Raw genomic sequence first — 21,795 nt, forward strand, 5'->3', positions numbered from 1 at the left:
TCTTTTTGATACCTACTTTTTAGATAGCTAGCGATAGAATTAATTATGCTCAGTGGAAGTTTATTATAATCAATTGGATGTTTGTTTAGCTGCAATGCTAAAACATATGGATGTTAATGCCTTTATAAGTGAGAGCATAATGATAAATTTCCTGTTAATTACTTATATATCAGGACAGTACCAAATATTAGGGGTTGCCAGGGAGCGAAGTGTTGGAAGGTGTCCATTTTCCTGTTGTTGAGGTGGCCCTGCAGACAGGATACTGGGATCAAGCAGCTCAATCAGCTCCACATCCTCCTGTAGCAGGACTTCCTGTTGCAGGATGGTATGTAGCGAGTCCAGTCGGAATCCAATATCCTTGTCATTAAAGGACCGGAAGAGAGGAATTAATAATACATATATGATTTTAAATTTAATGTTAAGCCCCTAATGTAATAATAGAATTTTGGTGTTTATTTTCAGCTCAGACTTCATGTAGAAGGAAAAACTATTGTCTGTATGGGGTTTTAGTTTCCTTGTACATGTGAAACTGAAAGACTGAGGTGGACATGACTAGGCCAGTATATAAAGGAACTATCTGCCTAATTAAATCTGGTTAATGAAACTGCCAGATCACAATATCAAAAATAGATTATTAGAAAATGAAAGATGTTATCTCTGGATATTGTAATAATATAGCTAGTACTTGAGAACTATATTAGCAGGATCAAAGCCTCTTAAAAAGAGATACTCAGATATCTAAAATACTTTCCTAAGGAATGTAAAGTCATCCTAACATTTGTATAGGTCTCTGTAGTATACAAAATATTTTCCCATAATACTAGATAATTTTATTTCTCCCTTTCTTATTTATAATCAGCCATCAACAAGTCTAAGTAACTAATCTCAAAGAATTAAGTCTAGTGGAGAAGACTAAAAATTAACAATCACAAAATAATGTGCAAAGGAGTGCAATGAGGGACACAAAGAACAAATTCACTAAGGTTTACAGTGGGAGCCCCAGGCAGAATGTGTTTGAACATGAACTACTGAAACTCCCTTAGTCAGCCCAGGAAAGGGCTAACTTGCCCTTGGGGATTTGTCCTTAATTGAAATTGGGAACCCAAGGCTACATCACCATGAGTCATAACATAGCCAAGGTGGTCAGAGGGTCCCAGAACCAATCCTGTAAGATTTTCTAAACTGCAATCACGGTCCCTTTCCCACTTCCATAGTACTGCTTTTGCAACATGGATGAACGGATCTGCTGACAATCCTGATTTTGCGGAGAGTTTCCTGTTCTCTATGTTCTTCCTATAGTTAGCCACGAGGCCATGACATCTTAGCACACCCCTATGGTCTCATGCTAATGCTATCTCTCATCTGATCATTTCTTTGCCCTGTTTAGGATTTAATAAATATTCTCTAAAAATTCATTTAAAATTTCCTTTCCCTTAAGACATCTTAGAGTGGCTACTAAGACAGAAAAAAAAGCCTCTGAGGACTCACAAAGACCTTCAGTGTTGACTATTTCATGTCTTTGGGATATTCTATGACTGATCACAGATTACATTTCCAGATGATCATAGGCTGTGTGTTAAGGAGGCAGATAATAAAGTTCCTGATTGAAATGGAGAAAATTCCCCCCAAGCCCACTGCCACTTAGTTGACTCCCACTGACAGTGACCCTATGGGATAGAGTAGAATTGTCCCTTGGGTTTCTGTAGCTAAACATTTTTATGGGAACGGTAAGACTAATCTTTCAATCAAGGAGCAGAAAAGAGTCCATTAATATAGCCCCTTCCCTGTTGAGAAAAATACCTGTAAGGGAGGAACATTGTAACAAAAAATCAGCAATCTAACAGATAAGATTTTGAGAACTATAAATTCTAGTCTAAGTAGTTACTAGCCTCTTGTAAGAACTATGAACCATAAAAGAACCCAAACGCAGGGTGGTTTTTTTCATAAGATTAGGGAAAAGTTCCCTGGTTCTTGCAGGATTTCTAGGCACAATTAATCACTGCTAATCAGCAGCAAATTAAATTATAGTTCATCGACTCTGGAATAAACTGAAGCCCTGAAAGAGGGATAAAGAAGAGAGCATGAACGTACCAGCTTGTGAAGTAAGCCATTTTTCTTACTGCATTGAGAAAATGAAATCCAACTTTTGATTGTTTCGGCCACTTTGAACAGGATGCCTTGCTGAAGGAGATGAATGACATTGTATGGAATTATTAAACCACAACCAAACATTAAATTAAAACCGGTCAGAATTTTTACCAGAACATGAAAGGAAAAAACCTCATCTAAATTATATGTTTTGCCAGTATGAGGGAGCTTCAAAAGTTTGTGCAACAATTCTATATTTCCATGAACTTTTTAAAGCCCCCTTGTATGTCTAGCTTCTTTATTCCCAAATCTAGTTGCCTGTCAGAATCATCTCAAGATTTTAATGAGAAACATATCCTTGGGACCCGAAGTAAAAGATTCTGATTCTAGTAGGTTTGGGAGCAAAGCTGCCAGAACTCATGCACCCTATTTATCTTGGGAATGCTGTACTATCTATGTCAATATTGTATTTAATGTAAAGTAAATTTTATTTGTTTGAAAGTAAAAATTATACATCATGCTCCAAGTTCCCAAATATTATGGTCATAATACTATTCCAGAAAAATACTTCAATCCATTTGGAAAAATTGTCATGTATTGAAACAACAGTTATTACTGAATCCACCAAAAAATGTAGTTTACCTTAATAGCTTATTCTCTGAACACACTAATACAATGGAGATTTTATTATACATTCGAGTCTTCACCTTTCCCCCTCCATTTTCAACTATCTGTAATGGATACACATTGGTTAATATTACTGAATAGTTATGACAAATTTTTATCAAAACCTAGGTGTGTCAATTTGAGACTTAAGAGTTAAGGGGTAGAGGTTAGCCTGTTAATCAGGTCACAGCTGGAAGACCTCATCTGAAGGCGAAAAGGAGATAAATAGTTCGCTGGAGGTGGGGCACACACTCACTCCCTGAAAGACATTACTGACGACAAAACTGATGGAGCTACACTGATGCAGCTAGAGCCCTGGAGTTGAGGAGCCATGTAGAGACCCCAGACAGTGCTGAGATGCTTCTACTGTCACTGGATCCACAAGACTTTCCACCCACTGGACTGTGATCTTCCTACATTCGGCATCATTACATGTGTTGCGTGAGTCTGAAGAGGAATTTATAAATTGGTATCAGACATATGAGTTAACATCAGACTTAAGGACTTGATCTGGACTGGGCTGGGATGTTTTCTCAATATTCAATTGCTCTTGTATATAAAGCTTTTTCTTACATATATATGAATGTCTACGAATTTGTTTTTCTCAGTCAACCCACACTAACACACTAGGTAATATATTTAACCATATTTCTGGTATCCATTCAACAAAAACATCCACTGAATGATTTTTATGTCCCAGGTACTACAAGTAGTCATAGAAACAAAGAGGAATACATGTAACTGCTGCTTTCACGAAAGTGGTACCGGAGAGACATTGAGACAAGCAAAGGAAAAGAGGAGGTTGGAGAGGAGCTGGTATTGGAGATAAGCCCTCAAAGCTGCTCAGGAGAGCGAAGTAACCACATGCATGGAGATGGTGGCATCGTTTGGTACAGATGTGCTCTGCGGAAAGAATGAACTAACAGCGAAGTTAAAAAGTTACAATGAGATATGGCTTTGGTGCTACATGGCATTATAGTTCACACTCTATCCTGTAGGTTATAACAGGCCAATCACGCTTGAACAAAATTTGTGCAGCAGTCCTAAACATAGATCCTCTTCCTTTACTTGGCAGTGACTCGGGTCTTAAAAGCTTGTAAGCGGCAATCTAAGGGGCACATATTATCGTCTCTCATATGAAGCAAAGAAAGTGGTGGAAAAAAGTATGTAAACAAATAGTTCAAAGGGTGAATGGAACATGCAAATCTCAGACACCATGACCCTGAGATCAGAAGAATTAGATGGTGTCTGGCTACCTCTACCAACTGCTATGAAAGGAACCAAGTTAGAGGATCTTGGGAGAGAGTGAAAGAAAAGCAGACAATAAAACTAAAAACTATGAAACAGACTAGGTTTACTGGTCTGATAGGGACTGGTCGAACACCTGAGACTATGGCTCTGAGTTACATTTTAAGCCTGGAACTGAACTTACCCCTGGCTCAATTTCAGCTAAACTACAGGTGGGCCTGTTAGCTGAACAATAAATTGTGGTGGTACATACCTGCAGAACAACCTACCTGCAAAATGGAAACATATGAGCAAGAAAACAGGCAGGAAGGGTAGGGAAGAGAAGAATAGGTGCACATGGGAGAAGTGGGGACTGTCCGACTCATTTTGATACAGCTAAACTGTTGAATTGCATATGTTTATGACGTGCCAACAAAATTGTTTACAAAATGTGGAAAGTGTTGCTACACTGGGGATTGCATGCAAGGAATGTCACAAAACAAAATGTGTATGAGTTGTGGAATGGAAAAACCAATTTGCTTTCCTAAATATCACAATAGCAAAATAAAAATAGTAATTTCAAAAATATCCTTGGCTATGCTTCGTAGTATTCTGAGGAGATGCAATTAAAATTTTTCATTTATTTGTAAATTAACAAAGCATTCTATGTTTAAAAATGTCATAAATGATGAAGTGCTGCCTTTAATTACCTAGTGCTGCAGAAATACCACAAGTGGATGGCTTTAACAAAGAGAAATTTGTTTTCTCACAGTTTAGGAAGATAGATGGTAATAATTCAGATTCAGGCTCTAGGGCAGTGGTTCTCAACCTTCCTAATGCCATGACCCTTTAATACAATTCCTCATGCTGTGTGACCTCCTCAATCATAAAATTATTTTTGTTGCTACTTCCTAACTGTAATTTTGTTACTGTTATGAATTTTCACAGGTGACCCTGTGAAAAGGCTGTTTGACCCCCAAAGGGTCAGATTGAGAACTGTTGCTCCCCGGGAAGGCTTTCTTTGTCTTTTGGCTCTGAAGGAAGGTCCTTGTTTCTTCAGCTTCTACTCCTGGTTCCTGCGAGATCTCTATGTGTCTTGGCATCTACCTTACCCCATCTCACCCCTGCTTACTTGTTTAGTTTCTTATATATCTCAAAAGAGATTGACTCAAAATACAGTGGACACTCAATCTTGTCTCGTTGATATAACAAAGAAAATAAATTTCCAAATACAGATCCAGGGGTTAGGATTTATAACACTTATTGGGGGGGGGGGGAATAGTGCAATCTCAAACACACACCAAACAAAACCTAAAATTGCAAAAAAGAAAAAACCCAAATCATACCTGTTTTTGCTGCCAGGTAATCCAAAATCTTAGTTTTAACAGATAAGTAATGTTTTACATTAATCTTTCTGTTTTGCTTTCAAAACTCTTCCAATGAACATTTGTATTTCAAAGTGGCTAGGGCGGAAAAGGGTGGGCAGAGAGGACTAGCAAAACTGGTTCTGATCAATGTGAATTCTAATGCCAGCTAACTCCAACTTTTAAGGTGCAAATACTTTACTTGGTTTGCTATTGTCAATGGGCTCAGCTTGATGATGTCACACTTGAGAGCTATTCTAAGATGACCAGGAGAAACCATCCTTCTGCAGCCCTACTTGTCCTACTTCTCACAAGGGACTAACTGAAGAATGTCAACCACCTCCTCCCAGTATTAGCAAAGTCTTTTAAGAAACCACTGATTAAATTAGAAAGCTCAAGAAATGAGGTAATTTAGTTACATGTTTTCTCCCCCCTCCATAGTGCAATGGATTGTTTATTTACTGATTTTGTTTGTTTGAAACCAACTGCCACGTTTCAAAAGAATCCAAGTCCTTTTCTATTTTTCTATTTTTTGGTGCCACTTAAAAAAATCATTTTATTGAGGGCTCGTACAGCTCATATCACAATCCATACGTCCATTCCTGGGTCAATCACATTTGCTGCCACCGTCATTTTCAAAACATTTCTTTCTACTTGAGCCCTTGGCATCAGCTCCTCATTTTTCGCCCCTCCCTCCCCTTTATACGTTTTCTATTAAACTCCTTTGGTAAAAACTAAAATGTGAACTAGAATACTTCCTTACATAAAATATTTAATAATAAATATCATACATTTATTTTAGCACACATCCTTACAGAACAAAGTTAATGGGATCTTACAGAATCTCATCTTCACAATGCTATTTATATACTGGAGCATCTTGCTTTATAAAAGCATCTAATACTATAGTTAGAAAAGACATCAGAAATTGGGGTAAATATAACTGCTTCACCATATGTATTCTTGAATGGGTATTATTTCAGAAACAACTCTTTGCTTTTTAAATAATTGGTTATCTGTCTTTTAAAAAAAGAACTTTAAAAAAATCCAGTGAATTCAGGAGTCTAATTAGGTTGGATTCTCATAAAGGTTAGTATATTTTTTCTGGTTCCTAGCAAAGAACTTCATTAAGTAAGCAAATATTTTTAATCTTCAATGTTATTCATTTCCTTGCTTTAGATAAGCTACCCATGAAACTATGCAAAATAACTATGATTCATATATAAACAGTTTATGTAGACAGAGATAAGTCTCACCAATGTGGAGAAGAACATGAAGGTGTTTATATGGTTTTGTTCCTAATTCCCCCCTCCTTTTGGGAGGATATAAGGTGGTACAGAGGATAAGGGAAAAGGCAGTTAAAAAACACTCAGTACAGCAAGAACAAAAACAAAAAAAGCGATTGAAATGTAGAGAAGTAGCATGCTTGCTCACTTTTGAAAGGTCTCTTACTGGAGTCTTTTGGTGCCTCTCTGTTGCTGTGCATTTTTCTAATTTTGGTGATACCGAAGAGCATATTTCAAAATCTGTGTGGCCCAGATCCTGCAAGTACTGGTAAAGTGGAGAATTCTGAAAGAGAGACAGGCAAAATAGAAACTAAAACACATTTAAAATCACTACTATTGAAAATGTTGTATATGGAAAATTTAATACCAAACTCTATCATAACCACTATGACCAAATTTTTTAAGATGTCTTCTATTAAAAAAACTGAATTATCTGGTAACAATGTCATTTAACATGAACAAAGCAACAAAAAATTCCAACAGAGGGCTCAAAAAAGGAAAATTCTAAATAAAACATAATTTTGAGCCAGTACCAAGCAATAAAAAAGTGACTAAGGAATATAAATAGATTTGTTAAGCAATATCTTTGCCCAAATTTTATAGTCTTAGAGCAGATTGCTTCAGAATAGCCTAAGCTGACTATTGCTAGCTCCTAAAATAACCAACAATGAAAACCAGCTACTCCTTGAAGCCAAGAAGAATTAAACAATGATTGTCCTATATAACTGTTATTTATTGTGAAGTGCCCACCGAGTAGTTTCCAACTAATAGCAATATTATGTACAAGAGGATGAGATACTGTCCAGATTTGTGCCATTCTCACAATATCTCCTCTGTTTGAGCTCACTGGCACATCCCATGTCAATCCATCTTATTGAGAGTCTTCTTTTTAACTGACCCTCTGCTTTACTACGTAAGAGACTAGTCCCGACTGAGAATATGACCAAAGACCCTTAGATGATGTCCTGTTATCCCCAATTCTAAGGCACATTCTGGTTGTACTTCTAAAACAGTTGTTCATTCTTCCAGCAGGACCTGGTATATTTACTATTTTTGCCTATACCACAATTCAAAAGCATCGTTTCTTCTTCACTATATATTTTTCATTATCTAGTGTTCACAAGCATATGAAATGACTACAAAGATCATGGCATGTACATCAGTCCTCAAAATAACATTTTTGCTTTTTAATTATATAACTTTATCATGCCATCATATATCATTAGTTCATTAATCACATAAATAGTATTCTCTACCATTTGCCTAGCACTGTAAACAAATTTAAGACTCTTCAAAAAAGTTACCATAAACTATAACATATATATAAGCATGGCAAATGGGAGGGCATAACCTTAGGCCATGGTAGGTAAGAACAGATTCTGGTGTCAAGCTGTGTCACTGAGTCTGGTGTCAAATCCCAACTCTGCCTCTTAAAAGTTACATAAACGTATGATAATTTATAATACCTCTGTAATCCAGTTGTCTTAACTCAAAATAGGAATAAAAATAATAGAGTTCATATGATTCTTGAGAGGATTATCCCATTGGTGAATAGGATATGAATTATAGTGATGCGACAGAACAGAGAAGAGCTGCTCCAGATAATTTCCAAGGCCATAAAAAATTTTAAATCTTATTATTAGGGGCTCATACAACTCTTAGCACAATCCATACATATATCAATTGTGTAAAGCACATTTGTACATGCACTGGTCTCATCATTCTCAAAACATTTGCTCTCCACCTAAGCCCCTGGCATCAGCTCATATTTCCCTTCCCTTCCCGCTCTCCTCCCCCCATGAACCCTTGATAATTTATAAATTATTATTTTTTCTTATCTTTCCCTCTCCGACATCTCCCTTTACTCACTTTCTGTTGTCCGTCCCCCAGGGAGGAGGTGATATGTAGATCCTTGTAATCGGTTCCCCTTTTCCAACCCACCCTCTCAGTATTGCCCCTCTCACCACTGGTCCTGAAGGGATCATCTGCCCTGGATTCCCTGTGTTTCCAATTGCTATCTGTACAGTGTACATCCTCTGGTCTAACCGGATTTGTAAGGTAGAATTGGGATCATGATAGTTGTGTGTGTGTGTGTGTGATAGGAAGCATTTAGGAACTAGAGGAAAGATGTATGTTTCATCGTTGCTACACCCTGACTGGCTTGTCTCCTCCCTGAGACCCTTCTGTAAGGGGGTGTCCAGTGGCCTACAAATGGGCTTTGGGTCTCCACTCTGTACTACCCTTCTCCCCCTTCACAATGATATGACCTTTGTTCTGATGATGCCTGATCCCTTCGACACCTCGTGACCGCATCAAGGCCATACATTTTTGAGGAAGCACATGGGCACATCTTCCTCTCATGGGATAGCTGGTGAATTTAAACCACTGATCCTTCAGTTAGTAGTCAATTGCTTTAATCACTGAGTCACCAGGACTCTCAGTGAGTTAAACATATATCCAGTAGTTACAACAGTCTCTATTAAGAATTCAGTTTCTCTCAAAACCTTCCTCTAGTTCCTGAACGCTTCCTCCCCTCCCAATTATCATGACCCCAATTCTACCTCGCGGACCTGTTTAGACCAGAGGATGTACAGCAGGGATCTGGAAACACAGGGAATCTAGGACGGATGAACCCCTCAGGACCAGTGGTGGGAGTGGCGACACCAGGAAGGAAGGGGGTGTAGAAAGGGAGAACCGATCTCGGAGATCTATGTGTAACCTCCTCTCTGGGAGATGGGCAATGGGGAGGCGGGTGAGGGGAGATGCTGGGGAGTGTAAGATAAGATATAATAATTATTTATAAACTATCAAGGGACCAGGGGTGGGATCACGGAGGGAGGAGGGGGGGAAAAAAGGGAAACCAAGATGATTACAGGAACCCAAGTGGAAGGTGAATTATGAGAATGACGAGTGCAACGAATGTATAAGGGTGCTTTGCTCAATTGATGTATGTACAGATTGTGATAAGAGCTTTATGAGCCCCAATAAAAAGATTTTAAAAAAAGAATTCAGTTTCTTTAACTTTATATAAATGATGAGAAAAGAACACAGGTTGTGGAACCAGGCACTTAGCTCTCCCCAACAAAAATCCTACCTCTATCTCCAAACAAAAATAGCATTGCCATCACTGGATTAAAAAATTATTGGACAAGTCTTTCTGGATAAATAGAAAGCTTTAATTTGAGTTCAGACTTCTCTAAAACACAAAGTTGGTGACATGCTTAAAAAGTAAACTTTTATTCACATCCACTCACTTGCATCCAATTGATTCTGACTCAGACATCCTATAGGACAGGGTAGAAATGCCTCTGTGAATTTATGAAACTGTAATTCTTTATAGGAGGAGAAAGCCTCATCTTTCCTCAGCAGAGTGGCAATTTACTAATATAGTTAATATTTTCCAAGACTGTATGCTAGGTATCTGAGATATAACAATTAGAAGAACAAAAAGAATTAGAAAAACCCTGTGGAAAAATTTAGCAACCATTTCAATTGCTTTACATTAATTTCTAAAAAGTATTATTATATCCATTTTCTCATTTCTTCATAGATAGGAAACAAGTTCACTCACATTCCAAAAACAGGAGAGACAGAGCTGTCTGTTTGCAAAATCACCACTGTGAGAGATTATACCACACTACTTAAATTGAGAAACAGGGCCTCTTATAAGTCAGAACTGATGAGGTTTTTTTTTTTGTTGTTGTTGCTTATGTTTAGTGAGAAGGAGCCTGTGGCTCTGTTGGGTAAGCGCTGGTCTCCTAACTGATTGGGTAAGCATTGGTTTCCTAATATAAAGGTTAGCAGTTCAATTCTACCAGCTACTCCTTGGGAGAAAGATGAGACTATCTGCTTTTGTAAAGATTTATAGCCTCAGAAATCCTATATAGGGTCACTAAGAATCAGAATCAACTCAGTGGTAGTGACTTGGATCAGGTGCACGCTCATCCTCAAAGTAATATCCCTACTTTTTCAATACGCTAAAGAGGTCTTGTGCAGCAGACTTACCTAATGCAACATGTCCATTAATCCTCTTGACTGGGGCTTCCACAAGCATTGATCTTGGACCCAAGCAAATCAACTTCAACTGTTTCTCCATTTATCATGATGCTACCTATTGGCATAGCTGAGAGGATTTTGGTCTTCTTTACATTGAGTTGTAATCCATAGCGAAGGCTGCAATCTTGGATCTTCATCAGCAAATGCCTCTAGTACTCCTCACTTTCAGCAAACAAGGTCGTGTCACCTGCATACTATAGGTTGTTAATGAGCCTTCATCCAGTCCCGATGCTGCATTATTCTTCCTATAAGCCAGCTTTTCCAATGATTTGCTCAGCACATAGACTGGATAAATGTGGTGGCAGGACACAACTCCGACAAACACCTTCCCTGATTTTCAACCATGGAGCATTCCCTGGTTCTGTTCGCACAACTGCGTTTTGATCCATGTACAAGTTCCACATGAGCACAATGAAGGTTTCTGGAATTCCCATTCTCTTATCCCTCTGCCAGAATTAAACTCTCTGTGACACAAATGGTCACAGCCCTAAGATTGTATTACAGATTGAGTTGCATGCTCCAATAATACATGCAAAGTCCTAACCCCTATTCCTATCAACAGTATCCTGTCTGGAGAGAAGGCTCTGTCGTGTAAACGTGGTTGCACTGGCCCAAGATGGTCCGAAGCAGACATCCTGACAGAGGTTGTAGAAAGGAGAGTGCAGACAGACAGAAATACAAAGGCAGGGTGGAGGCAGAAAGGCATCTATCAATAAGGCAGGGATCGTGAGCAGCCACAAGAAAACCAAGAGAGACAAGAAGGGTGGTTCCCTGTCACCATTATTTTGAATTCTAACTTTCAAAACTGAAGGGAAGAATGAAAATTCTATTCTTGAAAGTCACCTACTTGTGGTATTTCTTTGGTAAGGCTGCTCTAAGAAACTAAGACATGTTGCTTTGCATTTCAAGTAGAAGGGCTTCTAAAAGGTGGTAGGAAAGTGCAATTGAAAGGTAACATTTTTTTCCTCAACCTTTTTGATGCCCCCTCATACTGCCTTGATTTACTCAAACTGCACTGTGAACCTCAACCTGCTCTGCCTCCAGGGTGGCAAAAGAATGAGAACAGGCCACTGCAGCTGTTTGGGTTAACTCTTTGAAAAGTTTATATATACTTAAAATAAACAAAAAAAGATTTTTATTCTTTTGGTGATGTATTCTTTTTCTTTCTTTCTTTAAAGATCATTTTATTGGGGGCTTTTATAACAATCCACATAAAAAATTGTATCAAGCATATTTGTACATATGTTGCCTTTATTATTTTCTAAACATTTACTTGAGCCCTTGGTAAAAACTTGTTTTTTAAGGCAGAACATTTTCTTTGACCACACTAACTCTCATGGGGAACAACAAGAAATAAAAGGATAAAAGTGGAGTTATTCTAATTAAGCAGTCACTAAATTTTTCCTGTAAAAGGCAAGATAGTAAACATTACAGGTTTTACAGGCCACCTGGCTCTATCACAATGACATCACTCAGTAAAAGGCCAGCCAAAGAGTGTGGTTATATTCCAACAGTTCTTTAATTAAGGAGATGAACATATAAGTGTAACGTAATTTTCAAATGCCACAAAATATTATTCTCCAGGCTCTCTAGGCATACCGAAGCAGGTATTAGACCAAATCTGGCCCCAACAGGCATAGTTTGCTGACTCTTACTTAGTCTAATTAAAGACCCACTCAAAGTCAGGAGTTACTCTGGACTGCTAACTATTCTCTGTGAAGAGGCTTTAGGGAAAAAAGGGCAAACAATTTTATTGTCAGCAAACTGTGCCTGTAAGAGCCCCAAATAAAATGATTAAAAATAAACAAAAGATTAAAAGAGTATATTGTTTTGTATTTTTCCATATCAAGCTTAACAAAAGATAAATCATATTTTTACATCTGCATCTGCATTCAAATCAGTTGCAATTTATTGGATGAGTTATACAAGAAAACCTAGATGGGAAAGAGAGGAATATTTTAATAGTATTTTCTAATAACTGTATAAAAAACAGCCATACTCATCTAAGACCCAGAACAAAATCATACCCAATGTGAATGATGGGCGTTCATAGAGTGGAGAGCCAATGCCTAGCCGTAGACAATTGTACATCCCCCTCACAGAGGAGCCACAGGGAAGAGATGAGCTAGTCAGGGTGCAGAACACAATTTTCCTCTAGTTCTTTGGTGCTTCCTTCCCCTCACTATCATGACCAAGATTCTACCTTATAAATTGGAACATGCACACTGCTACATTTTAGAGCCCGCAACACAGGGAATCCAGGATAGATAAACTCCTCAGGGCCAACAGTGATTATAGTGATACCAGGAGGGTTAGGGGAGGGTGGGTGGAGAAAAGTGGAATCAATCACAAGGTTCAACCTATAACCCCTTCCCAGAGGGAAGAACACGGAAAAGTGGGCAAGGGGCAATGGAAGACGATGTATGAAAATAACAATAATCTATAACTTATCAAGGGTTTGTGAGGGAGGGCAGGTGGGTAAAGGAGGGAGAAGAAACGGAGAGCTGATATCAGGGGCTCAAGTGTGAAAAGAATGCTTTGAAAATGATGATGAAAATGATACATGCAAATGTGCTTGACACAATGGATGAATGTAAGGATTGTGATAAAAGATGTGAGAACCCCCAATAAAAGTATTTAAAATACCGAAAAACAGCCATACTAAAATACAAAACGTTAGTTTTAATGCACAATAATGCAGCTACATGGGATTTTAAAAAATATCCTTTACAAACCTTTTGGGTGCTGTAAATGATAAATACTGTTTACGGGAAAGCCTTTAGCATCTTACTATTATCTAAGTGTTCGGAATGCCCACTCTTTACAATGTTATCCATAGTTTGTTATGATCCACAGTCAATGGAACACAAGCAAGTATCCTTTTGGTTTTCTCTGATTTCAGTCAAAATCCATCTGATGGTAGCAATGCTATCCCTTGTTCTACATTGTCTGCTTGAATTTCTGGTTGTCCCCAATCAATATACTGCTATAAGAGTTTTTAACAATACGTTCAGCAAAACTTTACCTGTGTGTGATATTAATGACATTGTTAATTTCTATGTTCTGTTGGATTAGCTTCTTTGGAAGGAATACAAATATGGAGCTCTTCCAGGTGGTTAGCCAGGAAACTGTCTTCCACAAGTTTTCCAGCAATGAATCTGCTGAAGAAATTGGCATTCTGTCAATTCCCAGAACCTTATCTTTTAGCCAGTGACTCAAGGGTCGTTTGGACCTTCCCTTTCAATACCATCAGTTCTTGATCATATGCTACCTCCTGAAATGGTTGAACACTGACCAATTCTTTTTGGCATATGCAGTGACCCTTTGTCATCTTGCCATTTTCTTTCGAACTTCTTGAGTTGTTCCATTTTTGCGCATAAAATTCTTCAATATTACAAGTTTTGGATTTTTTCTTTGGTTCTTTTAGCTTGATAAATTTCAAATGTGTTCTTACTTTTTGGCTTTCTAAGTCCAGTTCTTTCACCTTCCCGACACAATCACTGAAGACAAAGTGGGTGCATAAGCAAATGTGGTGAAGAAAGCTGATGGTGCCTGGCGATCAAAAGATAGAGTATCTGGGGTCTTAAATGTCTGAAGATAAACAAGCGGCCATCTAGCTCAGAAGCAACAAAGCCCACATGGAAGAAGCACACCAGCCTGTGTGATCATGAGGTGTTGATGGGATCAGGTATCAGGCATCAAAGAACAAAAAATCATATCATTGGGAATGAGGGGGAGTGTGGATTGAGGACCCAAAGACCATCTGTAGGCAATCGGACACCCCCTTACAGAAGGGTGATGGGGAGGGGAGGAGCCAGACAAGGTGCAGTGTAGCAACGATGAAACATACATGCTTCTTCCTCCCCACCACTATTATGATCCCAATTTTACCTTATAAATATGGCTAGACCAGATGTACACTGGTACACACAGGAACTGGAAACACAGGGAATCCAGGACAGATGAACCCCTCGGGACTAGTGGTGAGAGTGGTGATACTGGGAGGGTGGAGGGAAGGTAAGGTAAAAAGGGGGAATCAATCGCAAGGATCTACATATAACCTCCTCCATGGGGGACGGACAACAGAAAAGTGGGTGATGGGAGATGCTGGACAGTGTAAAACATGACAAAATAATAATTTATAAATTATCAAGGGTTCATGGAGGGGGTACAGAGAGGGAGGAAAAATGAGTAGCTGATACCAAGGGCTCAAGTAGAAAGCAAATGTTTTGAGAATGATGATGGCAACAAATGTTCAAAAGTGCTTGACACAATGGATGTATGTATGTATGGATTGTGCTAAGAGTTGTATGAGCCCTCAATAAAATGATTTAAAAAATTTAAAAATCCAGGTCTTTGCGTAATTCATTATAATTTATTGCTTTGTCTCCTCAAAATCTTCAGTTAAGTGCTTTCACTTCATCATTTCTTCCATTTGCTTTAGCTACTGTACATTCAAGAGCAAGTTTCACTGACATACATATTGTTTTTTTCTTTCTTTCTGGCCTTTGTAATGACTTGGTTCTTTAGGTATGATGTTTTTGATATCATGCCACAATTTTTCTAGTCTTCTTCGGTCATCAGTGTTCAATGTAACATCTATTTTTAAATGGTCTCTAAATTTAGGTGGTATATACTAAAACATTGTACTTTGTCTCTTAGGGACTTGTTTTAATTTTCTTAAGCTTCAAGTTGAACTTGCCTATGAGTAACTGATGGTCTGCTCTGTGGTTGATTTCTGAACTTTTCTGACTGATGATACTGAGTTCTCTACCATCTCTTTGTACAGATATAGTCAATTTGATTCTAGTGTATCCACCTGGCACTAGCCACATACGTGATTGAAAAAAAGTATTTACTTAGGTGATTGAAAAATGGTATTTCCGATGACTGTCATTGGTCTTGCAAGAGACTGCATATAAAAAAGGCAATAATATCTTAGGGTTAGGACCTAATAATCCAGTATAATTTTTTTTTCCTAATTGCTCTCATTTACAGCAAGGTAAGGCTCCCTATTCCAATTCTCCTTTTTAATATTGTACTTGGGAGGTTTCAGCTACTAAACATCAATATATGATGATAGCTCTAGAAGGGGTCTTTTAATTTATTTTTATGAGCAAGACAGAGTAAGGTGTTGATAGGTGGGTTTCTCTATTATACTGGAGTTGTAACCTTTTTCATTGGTTTAAAAATAAAAACAAAACATAAGCACAAATGATTTCAGTTACATTGTGTTTTTGAGGAGAAATTATTAGCTCTGGACTCAAACTATAATTTGGTAGTAGTGGAGAATGTTTCGGCTGCCAAAAGAAATATGAGAAACCTCAGACGCAGCATGTGGGAGCTTCTCCACAGGAAATCCTTGTGGTTCATATTCCTGTAAATTTTAGTGAACAGAAAATACACATCATGGCACCAAAAAGAATTTTGCTAAATGAAAATAGCCCTGAGTATTTGGTTGTTCTAAGACTGTTCCGTTGGCTGAAACATTTTTTGCAAGAAAAACAAACAAAAATAGATAGGATTTTGCACAATAAGCACTTCAAAAAATGACTCATCAGAGCCCTGGACTATCCCTATGAAGGTACCAGATCCCACACTAATGAACATATCAGACTGAGCCACTCACTAAACTCAGTGCTTAGTGTCTGCATGATCCACGGCGGAATCTGTAAAAGTGTCAGTATTCCTACTGACACTTGTTTACAAGCTAAAAAGGAAGATTAACCAATGAAGAAAATCAGGTGATTGGAAAAACGCTTCTGTCATTAGCTTATCTCTTCTAAACTGCTGTAAGCACTTAAAAATAAGACAAGCTGCAAACGTTCAGGCTCTAGAACCAGACAGGGATTGGTCAAAGGTAGTTGAATTAGGCAACTCATCAAGAAAATACTTATTGAACATCTATGAGCCAGGCAAAGATAAAACAAAAACAGTGAGGTCCTTGTTAAGAAGTTCCTATGCTAATAGTTTCCTGATAAGACTACTGTTCATCAGATTTTCAATATGAACAATACTGAGTGATCAGGTTAGCTTCGGAAAAATTCCCTCTTGGTCTCAAATTCTTTAAGCATAAGGTACTTTAACATTTTAGGTGGCAAATAATTAAAACTCATGATGTCTTCTATAAGAGCTAAGATTTAAAAAACTGTTACCTCATTTTAATTAGAATACTGCAAGTCATATAAATCAAGGGCCATTTTATCATATTCAGGCAGCCAAATGCAGAGTATGGGAAAGTCTATGAATCACATGACCCAGTTTCTGTTAAAGAAAATAGCGAAGCTCGGCTCGGGTCGCCCCCGTGAGGAGTTGGCGCGCGCCGTCGCTGGCGCCGAGACGAGGGGTCCGGCTCCCGGCACTGCGTCCAGCCATGCCGGCCGAACAGCCCGCGAGCAGCGGCGGCGACGCCTTGGCGTGCGACGGGCTTGCGCAGCCCGACGCGGCGGTGATCACCCCGGCCATGCTGCAAGAGGAGGAGCAGCTGGAGGCTGCGGGGCTGGAGCGGAAGCAGAAGATGCTGGAAAAGGATTTAAGGTAGCAGCTATATCTGGAACTGCAGAATATTTAGGACTGCTACACAAGCACAAAAGCCCTGGTGGCACAGTGATTAAGTGCATGCCTGTGAACCAGAAGGGGAGAAAGAGCCCATCAGCTACTCTGCTGGGGAGAGACGTGGCAGTCTACTTCCTGTGAAGATTTCCATCCTTGGAAACCCTAAGGTGCAAGTTCTTTGCCTTAAAGGTTCCTTATGAATCAGCACGACACATGTAAAACCTAAGAATCTATTTCTTAAAAGTCTAATTTTTTATTTCTTATAATCCTCACATCCCTCATGGGCTGTGTTACAATCACAACATGGCAGCAGTAAGAGAAAATCTGAAACTGGAATTTGAGAACGTTCTAACAGACTGGGAGAGATCAAAATCATATATAATTAGTGTTCATTTATGTATGTATAAATACATATATATAATAGGAGTTGGAACTGGCTCAACAGCAACTGACAATGTATATATAACAGATTTTATATATCAATTTACATAAATTGTACATTAGGTTTATATATGAAAATGAGTGTATACTTCTATAAATTATAAAATTTAAATTATATATACTTATAATGAGCATGTGTTGACATTAAATTTAGTCCCACAAAAAAAAAAAAAGAAAAAAAGAAAATAGCGTAGCAGTTCTCAAACTGTAGGTCGTGACTCCTTTGGGGGTCGAACAACCCTTTCACAGGGGTCGCCCGATTCATAGCATTAGCAAAATTACAGTTATGAAGTAGCAACGAAAATAATTTTATGGTTGATATACATGAACTATATTAAAGGGTTTAATATACATAAACTATATTAAAGGGTTGCGGCATTAGGAAGGTTGAGAAGCACTGAAATAGAGACATATCCCTCAAATGCAAGGTATGAAACTTGTTTGCATCCTGGCTTGAACATATTGGTTCAGGCACTTGAGAGGTACTCGAGGGATATCAATACAGACTGAACCAGCACCTGCATTTCAAGTAGACCAAGAAAGTCCAATAACTGATCTGTCCAGCAGCCTTAAGGTGATTGTGTTACAATGATTCTTTCTGTTGTTTTTGTCTATCATTTCTGTCCTGGTCTAGAGCTGGGTGTTCTTTTCCACTAATCCTGGTGACTCTCTGACCCCTTCCCTTTTTCAGAAAATCTAATCTCAAGAGCATCACCCCCTCTTAGAAAAGCAATTTGTAGACTACTATATCTGCCAAATTCTTATTCTAGCTCCTCACTCTCTGCTGTGGTTTCTGTGGAGCAGATGTCCATGATCCAGTGCTAACAGCAGTGCAGTGAACAGATCTGCTTAAAACGGGGACATTTAGATTGTAATTCTCATTTATTCATCTATCACTAAGTAAACAAATACTTAATGAGCATCTACTTACTATGTATCAGACTCTGCAGTTACTATATCTTGGGCCACTGACTTCTCTATGAGACTATACGAGAAAAAGTTAACTTATTCACCTAAAAGATAAAATGAAACACAACTGTTCAATCTCATAGATTGAAAAACATTGTTTAGGCTAATTTTTTAAATTAAAAATTTGAATAGTACAAAGTATGTGAAATAAGGGGGTAAAATCTTAACGCCCAACCCCTCTCCCAAAGGCAATAAAAATGTCATCCTCCACAAATTTAACATCCAATGTAGTATCTCTGCACTTGACTTTCTTGAGTTAATATATCTTAGTGGTTTCCTATTAGGGCAGATTCGACTTCATTCCTTTTTCGTGAGCTCCCAGCCTACCATGGGAGCCCTGGTATCGTAGTGGGTATGAAGGGGGCTGCTAACCACAAGGTCAGCCGCGAGAAACCACAAGCAGCTACAAGGCTTAAAGAAGAGGCTATCCACTCCGGTGAAGAATTAAGAGCCTTGGAAACCCATAGGGGAAGGTCAACCCTGCCCTACAGGGTTGCTATAAATCCAAAACTACTTTATGGCAGAGAGGTTTCTTTTGTTTTGTCTTTTTTAAAGCTATTTTAAGAATGTATCATAATGCAAAAAAATTATCATAATGTATTATCACTATTGTATATCCTGAACTACATAAAAGTTATAAAGAAATAGTAGCACATTTTAATGTGTAGATATTTAAATCAAGATGACTTGGAAACTAACAAAGTGGTTGGCAATGGAGGGGCCTGGAGGAATCCTGGAGCCCTGTTGGAACAAGTGTGGGTAAGTGGTGTTTACTTAAGTGAAAACCAGTAGCAGAGCAACCAGTCTGAGGAGGGATATGCATTAAAGATGTCTGTGAGATCCCCATATGGGAATTACTGACACCTAAAATGTCTGGACATCAGGCTGTGGAGATTGAGTTTTTAGCTGATAAGCATGGTAGCAAGACTGTGTAGTGGTATACAAGTATGGAAACATATAGAGTATGATATCAGCTAGGAATAATGTATTGAGAAGACACTGTCAGTGTTTTAGGAAAGAGTAGAAATGAGAAATAATTAACATCAACAATAGAAATGGTTAGCATGTTGGGTTTCTTATACGCTGGGTATTCTGTTAAACATGTCTTATATTTCACTTAGTGCCAACAACAACCCCCTAAAGAGGTAGTATTACTCTCTTTTCACAGGTGAGAAAACTGATGCCTATGGAGGCGACATACTTGCCCAATGTCACACAGCAGAGATTCTGAACCATAATACCATATTGCTTCTGAGGAAAAAGGAGACCAGGTCTCTTGAGACCAGATTTTATATTCTAGAAGGCACAAAATTATGTCCCTGGCACTTTCAAATTCAAAGACTGGCTCTCGTCAGGCTGTTCTTACCTCAGGCTGTTCTCACCTCAAATTTTCCCCTTTTCATTAGTAGCTTTAAGTTTCCTCTAAGTTGTCAAAAGGATACTGCTACTGAGTCAAATCTTACACACGAAACCGTATAGGACAGGTAGAGCGGCCCTGTGGGTTTCCGAGACAGTAACTCATAGGCTGCTGACCTGGTGCTTAGCAACTCAGTGTGCAATCACTACCCCAGCAGGGCTCTTGAATCTGAAACGATAGGTTTTTACGGTTATATCATTTTGTAGAAAGGCAACTCTTCGTCATTGTTTTTTGTTGTTGTTTTCTTTACTTTTGTTGCTTTGTTTTGTTCTGTCTTGTGCATATTATTATCTCTGCAGGTCTACCTAGATAAGATAGGAAGGATAAACAATCTGGAGAAAACAATGGAACCAACAGTTCTGGGGAGACATGGGAGATGGGGAGGCAGGGGAAAAGAAGTGGGTAGTAACAAACTCAGGGTCAAGAGAAAAACAAGTGACCCAAAATCAATAGCAAGGAGGGTGTAGGAGGCCTGGTAGGGCTCGATCAAGGGCAATGTAACCAAGAGGAATTACTGAAACCCAAATGAAGGCTGCGCATAATACCCTGTTTCCCCAAAAGTAAGACATCCCCCCCAAATAAGACCTACTTACAGTTTTGCCTCATTGAAATATATGGCACCCCCCAAAAATAAGACCTCCCCCAAATAAGGCCCCCCAAAGCTACCGTAGCTCTGAACTTTGGACCGTAGCGGCAGGCGTTGCCGCGCAGCTCACTGTTGGCTACAGCGCAACCAGAGCAGACAGGAAGTGCGAGGTCTCTCTGAATAAAACAATAAACAATAAATGTGTACCGTATTCTTCTTCATGGAAAAATAAGACATCCCCTGAAAATGAGACCTAGTGGATCTTTGGGAGCAAAAATTAATATAAGACACTGTCTTACTTTTGGGGAAACAGGATAGTGGGACAAGAGGAAAGTAAAGGGAAACAGAGGAAAGAACAAGGAGGCAAAGGGTATTTATAGAGGTCTCAATACAGGCATGTGTATCAGTAAATATATTTATATATGAGGATGGGGAATTAGATCTATGTGCATATATTTATAGGTTTTGTGTTAAGGTAACAGAAGGACATTGGGCCTCTTCCGCAAGTAATTCCTCAATGAAAGAACTCTCTGTTCTATTAAACTGGCATTCCATGATTCCTTCCTGAGATGATCGCTGAAGACAAAGCGGGTGCATAAGCAAATGTGGTGAAGAAAGCTGATAGTGCCTGGCTATCAAAAGATATAGCGTCTGGGGTCTTAAAGGCTTGAAGATAAACAGCCATCTAGCTCGGAAGCAACAAAGCCCACATAGAAGAAGCACACCAGACTGTGTGATCATGAGGTGTTGATGGGATCAGTTATCAGGCATCAAAGAACAAAAAATCATATTATTGTGAATGAGGGGGAGTGCGAAGTGGGGACCCAAAGTCCATCGGTAGGCAACTGGACATCCCTTACAGAAGGGTTGCGGGGAGGAGACGAGCCAGTCAGTGGGGAGTATAGCAACGAGGAAACATACAACTTTCCTCTAGTTCTTAAATGCTTCCTCCCCTTTCCCCCCCACTATCATGATCCCAGTTTTACCTTACAAATCTGGCTAGACCAGACGATGTACATTGGTACAGATAGGAACTGGAAACACAGGGAACCCAGGACAGATAAACTCCTCAGGACCAATAATGACAGTAGCGATACCAGGAGGGGAAGGTGAAAGTGGGGTAGAAAGGCACAACCGATC

At 38.9% G+C, this 21,795-nt stretch overlaps 1 protein-coding gene across 8 annotated transcripts in view; it reads right to left on the reverse strand.

Annotated features, from left to right (window-relative positions):
• Positions 1–21,795, reverse strand: part of VEZT (vezatin, adherens junctions transmembrane protein) — an 83,024-nt gene that overhangs the window by 32,844 nt on the left and 28,385 nt on the right. For 4 of the 8 annotated variants that reach the window (XM_075551155.1, XM_075551162.1, XM_075551154.1 and 1 more), the window contains exons 2-4: positions 6,780–6,914; positions 2,092–2,181; positions 182–357 (exon numbers count right to left, since the gene is read on the reverse strand). In XM_075551155.1, the coding sequence (XP_075407270.1) occupies positions 182–357; positions 2,092–2,181; positions 6,780–6,914 (401 nt within the window). Of the gene's footprint in view, positions 1–181; positions 358–2,091; positions 2,182–6,779; positions 6,915–10,636; positions 10,810–13,712; positions 13,836–21,795 lie in introns of those variants that run through there. The other 4 variants (XM_075551159.1, XM_075551156.1, XM_075551158.1 and 1 more) reach the window with 3 other exon arrangements.

This window comes from Tenrec ecaudatus, chromosome 6, assembly GCF_050624435.1.
Source record: "Tenrec ecaudatus isolate mTenEca1 chromosome 6, mTenEca1.hap1, whole genome shotgun sequence".
NCBI lineage: Eukaryota > Metazoa > Chordata > Mammalia > Afrosoricida > Tenrecidae > Tenrec > Tenrec ecaudatus.